This window comes from Coenobita brevimanus, chromosome 10 (genome assembly GCF_032717465.1).
Source record: "Coenobita brevimanus isolate Jiangsu-jjx chromosome 10, ASM3271746v2, whole genome shotgun sequence".
Lineage (NCBI taxonomy): Eukaryota > Metazoa > Arthropoda > Malacostraca > Decapoda > Coenobitidae > Coenobita > Coenobita brevimanus.
The window spans coordinates 583,285-597,244 of record NC_136963.1 but is presented as its reverse complement, the minus strand read 5'-3'; the positions used below and the strand labels follow the sequence as shown (position 1 = coordinate 597,244).

General features: G+C 42.9%; 1 protein-coding gene across 1 annotated transcript; it reads right to left on the bottom strand.

The window, feature by feature from the left end:
- Nucleotides 1–6,639: 6,639 nt before the first annotated feature.
- On the bottom strand, nucleotides 6,640–8,091 carry LOC145410463 (uncharacterized). The gene has a single exon (XM_080280617.1). It carries the CDS (start codon nucleotides 8,089–8,091, stop codon nucleotides 6,640–6,642), a length of 1,452 nt encoding a protein of 483 aa, XP_080136743.1.
- Nucleotides 8,092–13,960: the final 5,869 nt, after the last annotated feature.

Genomic DNA, 13,960 nt, shown 5'->3' with positions numbered 1-13,960 from the left:
AAGGTGGGAGGTGGAAAGATCCAGAGGGGAGGGGAGGTACCATGGCACCGTGAGGGAAAAGGGACGGTAGGGGGGGCGGCAGGGTGGCATCAGACCCAAGTAAGCCTTTTTTTTTTTTTTTTTTACAATATCTTTATGACCAAATCTAAGTTACAAACACTTAAGTGACATGTATGTTTTACAAAAAAACAAAACAAAACAAAACAAAGAGAACAGAATTATACACGAAAGCATGGTTTTATTTTATTTTGTGGTTCGACGTCGGAATTAAAAGTTCGAATGTTTTCTTTATATCTTGGTAACGTGATCTGGACACGATAGGCAGCACAAGCCAGTGGCCAGCCAGTCAGACAGCAGACACCGTGGGGAGTTCATTCTGTAAGGGCTGGTAAAGTACGTATGAACACAGTTCTGTCTACCTATCTATTGCCAGATGCCTTAATCCCGCAAGGAGTGGCCACAATCAAATCGCCTCCATGTCGCCCTGTCACCCTCCGTTTCACTGCCCTGCTCCCAGCTCACACCCCCCTCTCTCATATACCTCTCCACTCCATCCCTCCATCTCATCCTTGGCCTCCCCCTCCCTCTCCCCTCCACCTCCACCTCACCCACTCTCCTCGTCAATGTCTCACTCTCTATCCTCTCCACGTAGCCAAACCACATCAGTGTGTTTCTCCTAACGCTTCCTATCACATCCACATCACACCACAACGCTCCTTCACTTCCTCCTTTGTCAGTCTGTCTCTCCATGTGACTCCACAGGCTCCACTCAAATAACTCATTTCCACTGCTCTCACTCGTGACTTGTGTCCCTCCAACAAGGTCCAAGCTTCACTTCCATACGTTAGAGTTGGTATCACAATACTGTCATGTAGTAACTTTTTCACTTCCATGTTCACTTCCCTGTTTCTTATCTTTGCTTTCAAGGAACCAGCAACCTTTCTTCCTGGTACCCTTTTCAAGCACTTCACCCGCCAAATTTCTCTCCTTACTCATCATATTACCCAAGTACTTAAACGCACTCACATTTTCCATTTTCTCACATAGAACCTCACTGTACATTCACTGACTTCACTTCTCTCGAAGACCATAACTTTACTCTTCCCTACATTCATCTTTAGATTCCGTTTCTTACACACTCTCCCAAACTCATCCACCAAGCCTTGCAGCTCCCCTTCGTCTTCACTTAACAACACAGTATCATCTGCAAACAACAGTATAGGGAGTTTCCAAACACTGCCCTCTCTCACCAGGGCCGCTCCAACATCCAGTACCTTACCTTGTATCTCTTTTATTACCCCATCCATGTACAGATCGAACAACCATGGAGACATGACACATCCCTGTTTCAATCCAACCTTCAAATAGAAAGATTCACTCAGTTCACCATCCACACGCACTGCAGCCTTAGCACCATCATATATACTCTTCATGGCATTCAACAACTTCCCATCTACTCCATACATTCTTATTACTTTCCACAATCCTTGTCTATCCACCCTGTCATATGCTTTCTCCAAATCCATGAAGGCCGCATACAACTTCTTTCCCTTCTCTAGAAACTTTTCCACTAAAGATCTAAGAATGAATATCTGATCTACACAACCTCTTCCCTTCCTAAAGCCTCCCTGTTCTTCTCCAACTAATTCCTCTGTTATTTCCCTAACTCCGTCACTAAGTATCCTACCATACACTTTTCCTATTACTCTAAGAAGACAGATGCCCTTATGATTACCACACACTTCTTTCCCCCCTTTTCCTTTGTACAAGGGAGTAATTATACCTGACTTCCAATCTTTCAGGACTCTACCTTCCTCTCAGGCCAATCTGCACATCTTCCACATCCATTCTTCTACTATCTTTTCCCCATGCTTCAGCATTTCACCACACTTCACCAGTGCCTGGGGCTTTCCCCATTTTGACATCCTCATTGCTTCCACAACTTCCATCCTACTGATTTCTTCCTCTTTTCTCTCTCATCCCTCCTTCTCCCAGCCATTCCCCAGCCACTTACACTCGCATTATTTTCATCCTCTATGTTCAGCAATACCCTAAAGTGTTCCCTCCATCCGCGCACTTTTTCTCCCTTTTCCACTAGTAATCTACCATTTTTATCTTTCACTCCCTAACTAACTCTTTGACACCCTGTCTGGCTCTCTTTACCCCTTTCCAGAACATTTTCTTATGTTCCCTCCACTTTACACTCAAATTCTTTCCAAATTCCTCATCCACTCTCTTACTGTCTCTTACCAATCTTTTCACCTCTCTCTTCCTCTCTATATATAACTCTCTCTTCCGTCTCTCAACTTCTTCCACATCCCTGTTTCTCATCCACTCACTATATGCTTTCTTCTTTTGTGCCACAGACTCTCTCACCTCTTCATTCCACCATGCTGTTCCTTGCATCCCCATTCGTCTTCTCTTCTCCCCTCACACCACCTCACATGTCAAATTAATGTATGATATCTTGCCATGTAACTATAATAATCTCTTGGAATTGGTACAGAATAAAGCTGCTTTAGGTAGAATATACGCATTATTCACCATGGCACGTAGGCCACAAAGGGCACTACAAATAACTTTGCAAAGCAGAGATCACGGAGATGTCCACTGTTGCGGTAGTTTATTCATTATTCAGTGCAATAAATATTCTTAGTTTAGTTTTCAATTTCCTCTAATATATTCTGAAATTAATATACTATTCTTACCTGAGCGTCTTCCAGATTTAAAAACCATCATTTTATTTCTCCCACCTCTTAGTGTATAGCTTACTCTTTCACATTACTTTATATGGTTCATGGTATTTTGGGGGCTAGTAAGATAAAAGCTTTCCATTTTTAATTCAGTTACAAGTTTACAACTCTTCATTCTCAGTTTTATCTTCATTATCTTTTCATTAGGCTGTAAGAATGATGTCAGTTTAAGCTTTCACCAATACAAATATTTTAATTGCTATTTGGTCTGTTATCCAAGTTCATTAGCGTATAATGTAATGATATGTACTCTACCATGCACTTTAAATTACATATTCAACTTCACACAGAAGTACTGCCAATGCTAGAATATCCATTAGTATGTGTGTCAGGAAGTCATTGGTTTAATCTACAGTATCTATCTATCTATCTATTGCCAGACGCCTCAATCCCGTTTGGGGTGGCCACAAACAAATCGCCTCCAAGTCGCCCTGTCCCCCGCCATTTCACTCCCCTGCTCCCAACTCACACCCCCCTCTCTCATATACCTCTCCACCCCATCTCTCCATCTCATCCTCGGCCTCCCCCTCCCTCTTTCCCCCTCCACCTCACTCACATACACTCTCTTCGTCAGTCTTTCACCCTCCATCCTCTCCACTTGGCCAAACCACCTCAGTGTGTTCCTCATAACGCTTCCTATCACATCCACATCAACACCACAACGCTCCTTTATATCCTCATTCGTCAGCCTGTCTCTCCATGTGACTCCACAGGCTCCTCTTAAATAACTCATTTCCATTGCTCTCACTCTTGACTTGTGTCCTTCCAACAACGTCCAAGCTTCACTTCCGTACGTTAGAGTTGGTATCACAATACTGTCATGTAGTAACTTTTTCACTTCCATGCTCACTTCCCTGTTTCTTATCACTGCTTATAATAAATAATTATACAGTATACATATTTGTTTACTGATTTAATTCTCTAAATATAGCTTTGCATGTGGCTTTAAAATGCTTGCTGGTCATCCCCCCATGTGGGGAGGTGGGAGCAGGGGGACCTCCTAAGTAGCCTATGCCTCCCCCAAGGAAAATTGAAATGACGCCCCTGTTTAATGAGCGATCACATTTTGACCAAAAAACGCAGCTCCCGGCACCCGGCAATGGATTTCTGTAGAATTTTTTGTCCATAGCTATAACTAAAATATATTATAGCAGCGCGAGAGCCCTCTGCAGGAGCAAGTGCGAGGGGCCCGAAAGGCCCACGAGCACCTGTATATGTCTATGTACCTATCTTATCTATTAGTCTGTCTGTCTGTCTGTCTCTTAATCTGTCTCTCTATCCATCTATCCATCAGTCCATCCATCCAGCTATCTCTCGATGTCTCCATATATAAAAGAGCAGGGTTGGATATCATACACAGTACACTCTATAAGAAATTTTTATTTACATTTAAAAAAACACAAGCGGAGGCGTGGGTAAGCGATCATTTCCTATGTACAGAACAGATGAACACAATAAGGGGGGACTGATATGTAAAATTCATTATATATCGCCTAGACATTACATAATCAGAGATGTTACACAATCCTGTGGTATTGTACAGTCGCGAACAAAACTACTGATACAGCTTTTACTCGAACACTTGGCCACTTGAGAGCTTTGGGCTGCAAGGAAGTTGAACATGTCGACATTAATAATTTTCGTAATATCAGCATAAATCGCTTGTTAAAAAGAGAAATATAGTGTGAAAATAGCTTTGACATATTTATCAAGTCCATGATGAAGAATGCTATGCTTCAGTTTAGCTGGAAATAAGGAAAATAAGCAATATATCAAACGGTAGACGGTCTTCGATATTGTACTTTCCTTATTTACGGCTAAATCGAAGCGTAACATTGTTCAGCAAATATTTGATGTTATGCTAAACTTATTTTCTCACACTGCTTTTCCATTGTTAACGCGATATGTGTTATTATTACGAAAGTTATCAGTGTCGATATTATTAACTGACTTGTAGCCCCAAACTCGCAAGTGACCAATTATGATATGCTTATAAAGTGTTCTGGAAAGCTTATGGATTCTGGAGATTATACTCCTGGGTTTCAGACGTCATTGTTCACTCTCTCGTTATTTATCGTTTGGAAGTGGAGCGATATTTTTGCTGGTGACCGTTCAAATGTAGTCTTCCGTTGACATCATCATAATTCTCTTCATTCCATCACTCAGAACTTCATTACAGGTCTTATAGGTACTGCAGAATCATATACAAATCAAGGCATGTCTCTTTCTCAGTCATACAAAAGCATATTATACTATACGTGTTCCATTCAATCAGTCATACACGTACACATACATTTTATAATTTTGTACATATGTAGCTTTCCATAATTTTCGCTTCTTCAACCTTCACAGAGACTCCACTGGAAACACAAAACATGTATGCCTATCCATGTCAAAATTCAACACATGTATATCTAGCCATGTCAAAATATAGCACGTATATGCCTATCCATGTCATTTACTGTCAGCCACACGCATATACACTCTGTATATTGCATAAATCATTTTCCATCACCGTAATCATCACCATCATCACTCCAACACTCAGTACTTATACATAGGCCCTATAGGCAATACAAACGCGTATGAAAATCGTGTTATGCCCGTTTTCTGTCATATACATTCATGTAAACAAACCATAGACCAAGACGGTGCAGATATAATCGTTTCATATCATCATCATCATCATCATCATCATCATTCCCACACCAGACCTGCATCATAGGCCTCACAAACGCGTGTATTATATCAGTGGAATCATGCCCATAATTCTGTCATGCCTAGTAGTACACACAATACATTTTCTCTGAGGGCTTGTTATCTTGTGGCCTTATGAGGCTACCCAGCACGTGTTTCTTAACTTACGTATATTTTCTTCATTATGGCACGCTATAATTATCTTATACACTATGTGGCACGCTCATGTTCTCTTATATTGTTCATGAAAATATATATCGATGCTTAAAGAGGTGTAGGTATCATGGTGTTTTGTGCAAAGTAAAAGATGATCCGTTTATAAGCTTTACTTTCACTCTTCTGTGCAATTTCTTGTGTTGCAGGGACGGCTTTCAAGGTTATCAGTGTCTCCTCTTCCTCTCCTGCTCTTAGGGCGTACGGTTAGGAAGCTCACTGACACAAATTTACAGATTTATTTCTGATTCTGCTTCGTTATATACTGTATTTTTGTGTCTTATTCTTGCAGTCTGTGTCGATATTGAAAAGACATAAGAAGCAAACAAGGGGATATTAATGAGTAGTTTGAAAAATAAGTCATTAAGAAAGAGGTGTTAGAGAGCCTCCTTACCTGACGAGAATATGGGTCTTTGTCTCACCCACGCCTAGCCCAGCCGAGTGAGCCAACCCCACAACACAGAAGATACACCGAGTTTCGAGTGGATTGGTATTTACGGACGATCCTGTACAACACCGAGAAGTGCTAGGCAGTCTTTCAAGGCCACAAGAATACAAGCATTATTCTGTTCTAGGCCAACACAAGCGTAAGTAAGACAGTCCAAGGCCAAGATTCACAAAATTACTTACGATAATTTACCCCCTGTACCAACGATTCGCTTCTGCAGGAAGAAAAAGGGACATGAGAAGAGTGGTTCCTTCTCTTGTCCTACTTATAAATACAAAGGATTTCTAACCAAAGGGAATTAATTATAAATGATATTTGATATTACAGGAAGAACAGAAGACATGGGGAGGTTCTGTTGTTATCATTCTCTATCCTTCCTCCAAAAACAAGTCTTCATTATGACAGGGAACTGATCGCAAGTCTCTTGGTGAATTCCGGCCCTTGCAGCTGGTAGAGCCAACTGCTACCGTTGTCAGTATCCGTGTATCTGAGTTGCCGGCATTCATCAGTATTTACATGTATGAAGTGCTAGCAGTCATCAGAATCCGTGTAAATGAAGTTTGCAGTGGAATGTCCAAGGAAGAGGTTGAGTGTGTCATCCTCTTCAGCAAAGGCTAAGGCAAGATGGTCGAGTTCCTCCTTGAAAGGCTCATCCCCTAGCAGGCTTTCCAGTTCCACAGCCGTCGTTAGAACGCTATCACAGTCTGACACCGACCCACACACAGAAAAGTCACTGGAGGCCATTGAAAAGACCGGAGAACTGTCACCTACAGGAACTGAAGTGGGTATTGTGGAGGTGGCGCCAGAGAGGGGGCTTGGGGGCGCCGACCCCTCACTCAGGAAGGCTGAGTCGCAGCACGAGGAATCACTAAAATGTCGAGTGCTTCTTGGGAACTCCAACAACTCCTCACCCCTCACCAGGGGAATGTCCAGGTCCTGTAGGGCGTTTGTAGTGTGAAGCACGTCACTGGGAGTGCTTTGAGGGAGGGATGTGCAGGGTGTGGTTTGTATCTGACGTGGCGTGAAGGGTGTGGCGCCCACCAGAGGCTCGGGTATGCTTTGACCTGGAATGGAAGGTGGGCCACAGGGGGTAAGGGCCAAGAGTTGCTGGTGGGGCTGTGGTGCCGTGCTTAAGCGCAGAGAATTGGGCTCCAGGCGGGGTAGCTTGGCCTGCCGGGGCCCCAAGTAGCTGCTCTCTATCCGTGGCCGCTTCACCGTCATAGACATCATCAGCGGTTCGTTGTCTGCATGTCTGCCAAGTCTGTGTGGTGGAGTCTGTAGGGCCACGTTTTTGAGAGTGATGTACGCCCCATTACTTGTGGCTATGCTTGCCGTCCTGCACACTTTCGTCTTACTTTTGGACTTGCTGGGTCGTTTGGTTGTCGTCACCAGCTTCCCAGCTACTTTGTTTTTATTTTTCATATAATTCGCTTTTGTGACGCAGGTAGAGGGACACTTTGTCTGCTTAATGACCTTGTTAGATGCCTTGATATTTACACTACACTTATTGCTCTTATTTGCACTACTGACCTGCTCTTTGTTAGTTCTTATGACATGCCCGGCACAGTGTTCTGGTTTGGCTATGTGCGCATTCTCCAGGCACCAAAGTTCCCTCACGTCCTCTATATCCATGGCTCCAAAGCTGCAGTCATCACTCAGTACCCCGGCGAGAGCATTTATATAATTAACAGCCAGCCTCAGCACCGTGATCTTCGTCAGCTTCTCCGCGTCAGCTCCAGAGAGGTCCGGAATGGCTCTCTGCAGCATGATGAAAGCGTCGTTAATCTCCTTCATTCTGCTTCTCTCTCGGGCGTTGGCTGTCTTGCGCCGGTACTTGCTCAATGGAGGGGGCTTCTGTTTCTCCTTGGGCTCTCTACAGCGTGCTTTGGTTCTGTTTTTTTCCGACTCTATTCTCTTTATGATCGATTTAGTCCTCAAGGCGTACTTGCCCCCAGTCTTAGCATCCATATTCAATTCCATGTGAATTTTTCCAGTTCAGAACAACACAGTATAGCGTCATACTTCTAATCAGGCAACCTATGGCCAACACTATTTGTTTCTTGATCTCACTACTTAAATGCAAGTAAAAAAAAAAAAACTTCCCGGATGTGATCTGGTGCTTTCCAGGTGGTTACACACGAAAACACAGAGAGTGAGAGTGAGAGGAGGAAGAGGGAGCAGCGTGGGCTCTCGACGATGTAATGTTTGCTTTCGGTTGTTTGTCTAAGCTATCGACTCGACCATCCCTCTCACCTCTTCCTTCTCTTCCTTTTTCAGTTTTTCTTCCTTCTCTTCCTTCCTTCCTTTTTCACTTTCTCTTCCTCCTCTTCCTTTTTCACTTTCTGTTCCTTCTCGTCTACCCCTCGGGAACAGACTTTCGGCCCTGAGCACTGACAAATCGCTGCCAAGATATATGTTCCTCACGTGTTTATTTATTAATATTTTTGTAGAGTGTAAGTTTACCAGGTTGTTCTCGGGTCATCACACTTAAGAACATTATTTTTCTTTTTTCATACTTTTCTCTGCATTTCTTTACGCTGTTACAATATTTTTCACGCTTTTTTCGTGGACGACACTTATGCTTAAAGAGTCCATAAGTCACGCCAATATGTGTGACAAGAGTGATTTACGTAGAGGCTCCATGAGTGTCCATTTTGAGATAATTTATGAAAGCACATTGAGTTTTAGTTGATGCCTAACCCTCGCCTTACACAAAATAATTTTCCGACACACACAGAGCCAAGAAATATACAGTGAAATTACCTTAACAGTCTGGGGCCTTGATGTGTATGTATGTGTGGGTTTTGTGCGGTGTAAACTTTTATAGATCTGTATTTAAAGTGGACTTGTAGATAAAGCTATAGACTGTGGACTTGTTCTTGTGGCTGGAGGTGTGTGTATATCTGTCAGGTGTCTAGTTAAAAGGATTTATGAACTTCTGTTAAAAGTAGAGTTGTGGCAAAAGTGGATATATAAAAGTTTCTCTGACGTTGGACCTGTTTTGAAAATTAATGGCTAGAGATTGTGTGTATGTTGCTACTTCCTTTAAACAAATATATGGATTAGTGAAAAAAAAATGAGCTTTCGGATTGCTATTCCTGTTTTTCAAAGTTTGTAAAGGATTAATATGTGACAGTATGACTTTTATATTGATTCTTGGATTGCTTGTGGAAATGGATTTAAGTAAAGAATTTGTGTTGGAATGGTTTTTGTTAAAGTGGATTCTTGGGTTTATGTTGGGGGTGGTTCTGTGTTGAAAGTTGTGTGTGAGGTTGTAAAGGAAGTGATGTTATGTTATTGTGCTGGAAATGGTTTTATTTCACAATGGAGTCGAGGATTTCTGTTGAGGGTGACTTTATCTCTGTGGTTAAGAGAGAGAGAGAGGGGGGGGGTTTGTGTGGGTGTGTGTTTACGAGGTGACTCTCTGTCGTGTTGTAAGGTTAAGTTAGATTAGTTAAGGTTGGGTTAGGTTAGGTTAAGAGTATTGGCGATAATTTTAACTCACAGTTGTGTACCGGGTATATGATTTCTATTGTAGATGGAATTATATCATTGGTCAAGAGTTGGTGTGTGGCCTTACTAGGTGACTCAGTGTTGTTAGGTTAGGTTAGGTTAAGAGTGTTGGAAGTTAAAAGTAGATGGGTTTATGTTTGGGGTGAAGAGGGGGAGACAGATGGTGTGTGTATGTGTGGGCCTACTAGGTGGCTGGGAGTGGTGGGTGGCTGGATGTACAGGGTGGCTGGGTGTAGTGTTCCCAGGTGTCTGTGTTCAACTCCTTAGGCTTCTGTTAGGGCCTCTGAGACGTGGGTGTTTAGCATGTGGGAGCAATTACGCGAATACCCGTGTTATGGGCCCGGCCAGCCTGTAACAAGACCGCCCTACACTTGAGATACCCCTCGTGAAATATCTTGTAATGACGCTCTTTAGGCATGCATTAATTCCCTCTCGTTAACCCCTGGAGATGGAGCGATTACAAGCCTCCCCGTAACATATACCTCCCTCCCGTTGGTCTGTAATGAATAGGTGTGCTTATGGACCCCTAAAAGTACATGACATACGGATAATCTAAGCACAGTACATCTATAAATGGCTGTTATAGTTGCTTATAAGTACATTACATAAACTCTACTACAGTTCACCAATATACCTTAAAGTACGTGATGAATGAGTGTTCTTAAAGCCACTTGAAGTTATAGTACACCAGTATAATCACGGTACATGAACTTTCCCTAAAAAGTACAGTGTAGCACCATACATAAACGTAACCTTTAAAAAATGAGTCTTAAAAGGCAGTTCCATAAAGCTTGTTACCATAATAGGACACAGCCGTATATCTACGTGTCCCAACACACTGATGTCAATTAGCTGAGCCTCTTTCTCTTCCTCCGTATCCCCGTGAAATCCGATTATGACGGAACCACACTGATCACAATCTTCATGCTCCTTCCTCATCAACCCTGCTTCTCCCACGGGGTGTTCTTTTTCGCAGGATGTACGAAGTTGGTGGTAACAGGGGTGAGCGGGGTAGGATGAAGGACTTATCGGGGCTTATCAATGGCTGGGTAGCGACTCAGTTGGGATAAAGGAGCCACCCCGCTAGGCCACGACAAAGCCTGTGGTGGGTCGTGTGTATATGAGAGAGAGAGAGAGAGAGGTGAAGTTGAGATGGAGAGTTTGTAGAGAGTCTCTTAATACCGTCTGTTCTTGGTAAGATATAGATCACCAGGTGCAGGGGTTATGGCATGAAGTTATGGGATGTTTCAGAGCAGGTAAACTAGCCCTTTGATGGAGGGGGACGTGGGTGGTGCTGTGAGTGGTGATGGAGTTGCAAGATTTGCTATGTCTTCGTAGGTGTCTTGTGCTACAGACGAACTGGGGAGTTGAAGGGCATGGGATGTGGTTGCAGGTTCTTTCCTTTCCTTTCAGTTTCACGGGTATACGATTTCTATAAGGCTTGTATTTTTCACTGTTATTCACTAGAGCTTGTTTGTTAAAGGTTCAGTTGTTGTATGACTCAACGTGAAGGACGAACAGGAAATCTATAGTAAGTGTTATCAGTGGATTTTTTTTAGTCTGTCTTTTACATTAGCACTCAGTCTAGTTTGCTTGTGATGTGCCTAATACCTATATGACTTAGGATAAAAGCACGTTAATGTCCAGTAGCTATATAACAACGGAAGGCACGTAAATGTTTAGCAGCTGTATGAGAAGGCACGTAAATGTTTAGCAGCTGTATGATATGAGAAGACACGTAAATGTCTAGTAGCTGTATGAGATGGCACGTAATTGTCTGCTAGTGTGACTTAGATTAATGGCACGAAGAGAGAGTCCCAAGCACAAGTCATGCCCAAGAATGTTTAGGAAGACTTGGTCCTGTGAGGCTGGACTGCGCGCAATGAGGGGACGTGGGGGAGGGATAGAGGTGGAGCATTAGTCAGGTGGGACCAAGGCTACACCACTCAGGAGCCCCGCTGTGAGGGTACTGCCACTCCACGCGCTGATGACACTCCCTCACACAGTCACACGGATCCTTACCACCTCCACCAACAACAGTACACAGGCGCGCTTTTACATTCGTATGGATCTTGCGCTGTTTCGTGATTTAGCCAGCACGCATCTTAGTTCTTATTGCCCCTTTGAGTGTTACTTATTTGCCACTTCTGTCTCAGTTATTCTTTATTTTAGAGCAATTTTTATCTTAGCTCTATCGTATATCTCACTTGTATATTTTAGCCTGTTTCGGGTTTTTGTAATGGTGATCACACTTTTCCACTCGTATTTGTCTCTTGCTGTCACTTATCCTCTTGTTACGGAATCCAAATCTCTTTTACACTGATAAACTTTTGGATTTATCTGGCCTGTCACTAACTGCTGGCTGGATTCTACTGTCCTTATGAAAACTGTGATTCCCTTTCTCTTTTCTTCCACTATTTCAGTCTCGATTCTACTCCACTTGAATATGATATTTTACGCAGTAGCGATTCTCAGCTTGTTACACTTGTTTTCAAAGCTGATAAATTCTGAGGGACTTGATTTGATAGATATAGGCAACTTGATTCTGTTGTCTTTAAAGCTATTTGATTCTGTGAGGGGTTGGGTGACCGTAATTTTCAGTTTGATTCTCTTGCCATCAGAGCTATATCACTGAGAAGCGTAGAGTGGTTGCAAATTACAGTTCTTGGGGCGGATAGTTAAGTAGCTGTTTCTAGTTCGATACTCTTCTCTTTAAAGCTATATAATTTTCCCATTAGTTTTGTTCAGAGTTCTTTAATTCTTGCTGGACGTGAACTTGTTGCAGTAATTAAGGCGATTTTGTCTTTAAAGTTATAGATATTTTTCAGCCATGTGTTGTCTTTAAAGCTGTGTGTATTCCAGTGATCTTGTCTTCCTTAAAGCTGATATGTTTTCCAGCTTGATCCTCTTCTCTCTAAAGGTATTTGATTCTGTTGGAGGGGGACTGGTAGCATCCCTTCCGTCACAGATACGGAGTGTGGTGGTCGGGGGGGAGGTGGAGGAAGGGGGAAGGGAGACTGAGGGAGAGAAGGGGGGTTGGAGGAGGGTAGGGGGGGTTGAAGGGGAGAGGAGGGTAGTAGGAGGACTGAGGAAGGGGGAAGGAGGAGGGTAGGGGGCAGTGGTCGTGCCTGAACCTGCCCGTGGGATCTGTTGCAATGGTCTCCCTCTTTAACGACCCGCAGCACAACAACGACGCACCACAAGACCTTGAGAGAGAGAGAGAGAGAGAGAGAGAGAGAGAGAGAGAGAGAGAGTAGGGGTAGTGGTGGAAGCGGAGCCTGTTTCCTTGTTCACCTGATAAAGCAGTTAATAATTAAAACGAAGTCGAATATTAAGCACGTTTATAATTCTTTTATCTAGTCATTTATAGCTCAAAAGATAAAGAATTCAGTTATCAAAGCGAGTTGGACGTCAACTCATTTATCACTCACTTATCACTCATTTGTCACTCGTTCTTCACTCGATAAAGCACTCACTCATCAGGTAAACTGGGATATTAACCGGATCTGGAGTTCGATTGATAAAGCACTTCTTTATCTCCTCATTTATCGCTTACTGAATATATCTCTTAGTTATCAGAATGCAGTATGTATAAACCAAGATTAGACCCACGTTTCCTTGTCCAATATACCTCATTTAGCTATCAAAATAAGTGGAATTTTAGACTATTATTGCTTTGTTTTCAGTGTATGTGTAGAGAAAGAAACTGACAACTCTTGGTTTTCTTGATATGGCACTTAGTTATCAAATTAAGTGGATCATTAAACGTACACTTTATTATAGAGGATTTGAGCTGGACCAGACCCACTTATCACAGTCCACTTGATAATGCACTTAGTTATCAAATCAAGTGGAGCATTAAAGACTTATTGCTCACTGGATCAAGTTCTTCGTTATCAGATGATGTGAAGCGAGAGATCAGAGGCGCTTATTTCTTATCTGATAGTGCCCACGAGTTTGATAGCACTGTCTTACCTATATATAAAAAACTGAGATCGACAGAATATTGGTTAAAGCTTCTAAGTGGTTGTATTATCCTTTCCAGTTCAGTTGTCGTTCCTGAAGTGGTCGTTGTGACTTAGGGGTCGTATTAGATGCAGCTGAGTTGTTAAGTGAAGAGGTAGGTAGCTGGTCGTGATGGTATGAAGTGCGGTGTGAGGTGAAGCCAAGTCGTTGTGGTCGTAGTATGAAGAGGCTTTGGGTACTGGTGGTCGTGATGAGGTGGGGTGTCGTCTTGGGTACAGCTGGGTCTACGTGGGATGCAGCTGAGTCGTTGTTGTCGTCCTGTCGTGCGAGGAGGTAGGTGCAGCTGGTCGTGGTAGCTTGAGTAGTCGTG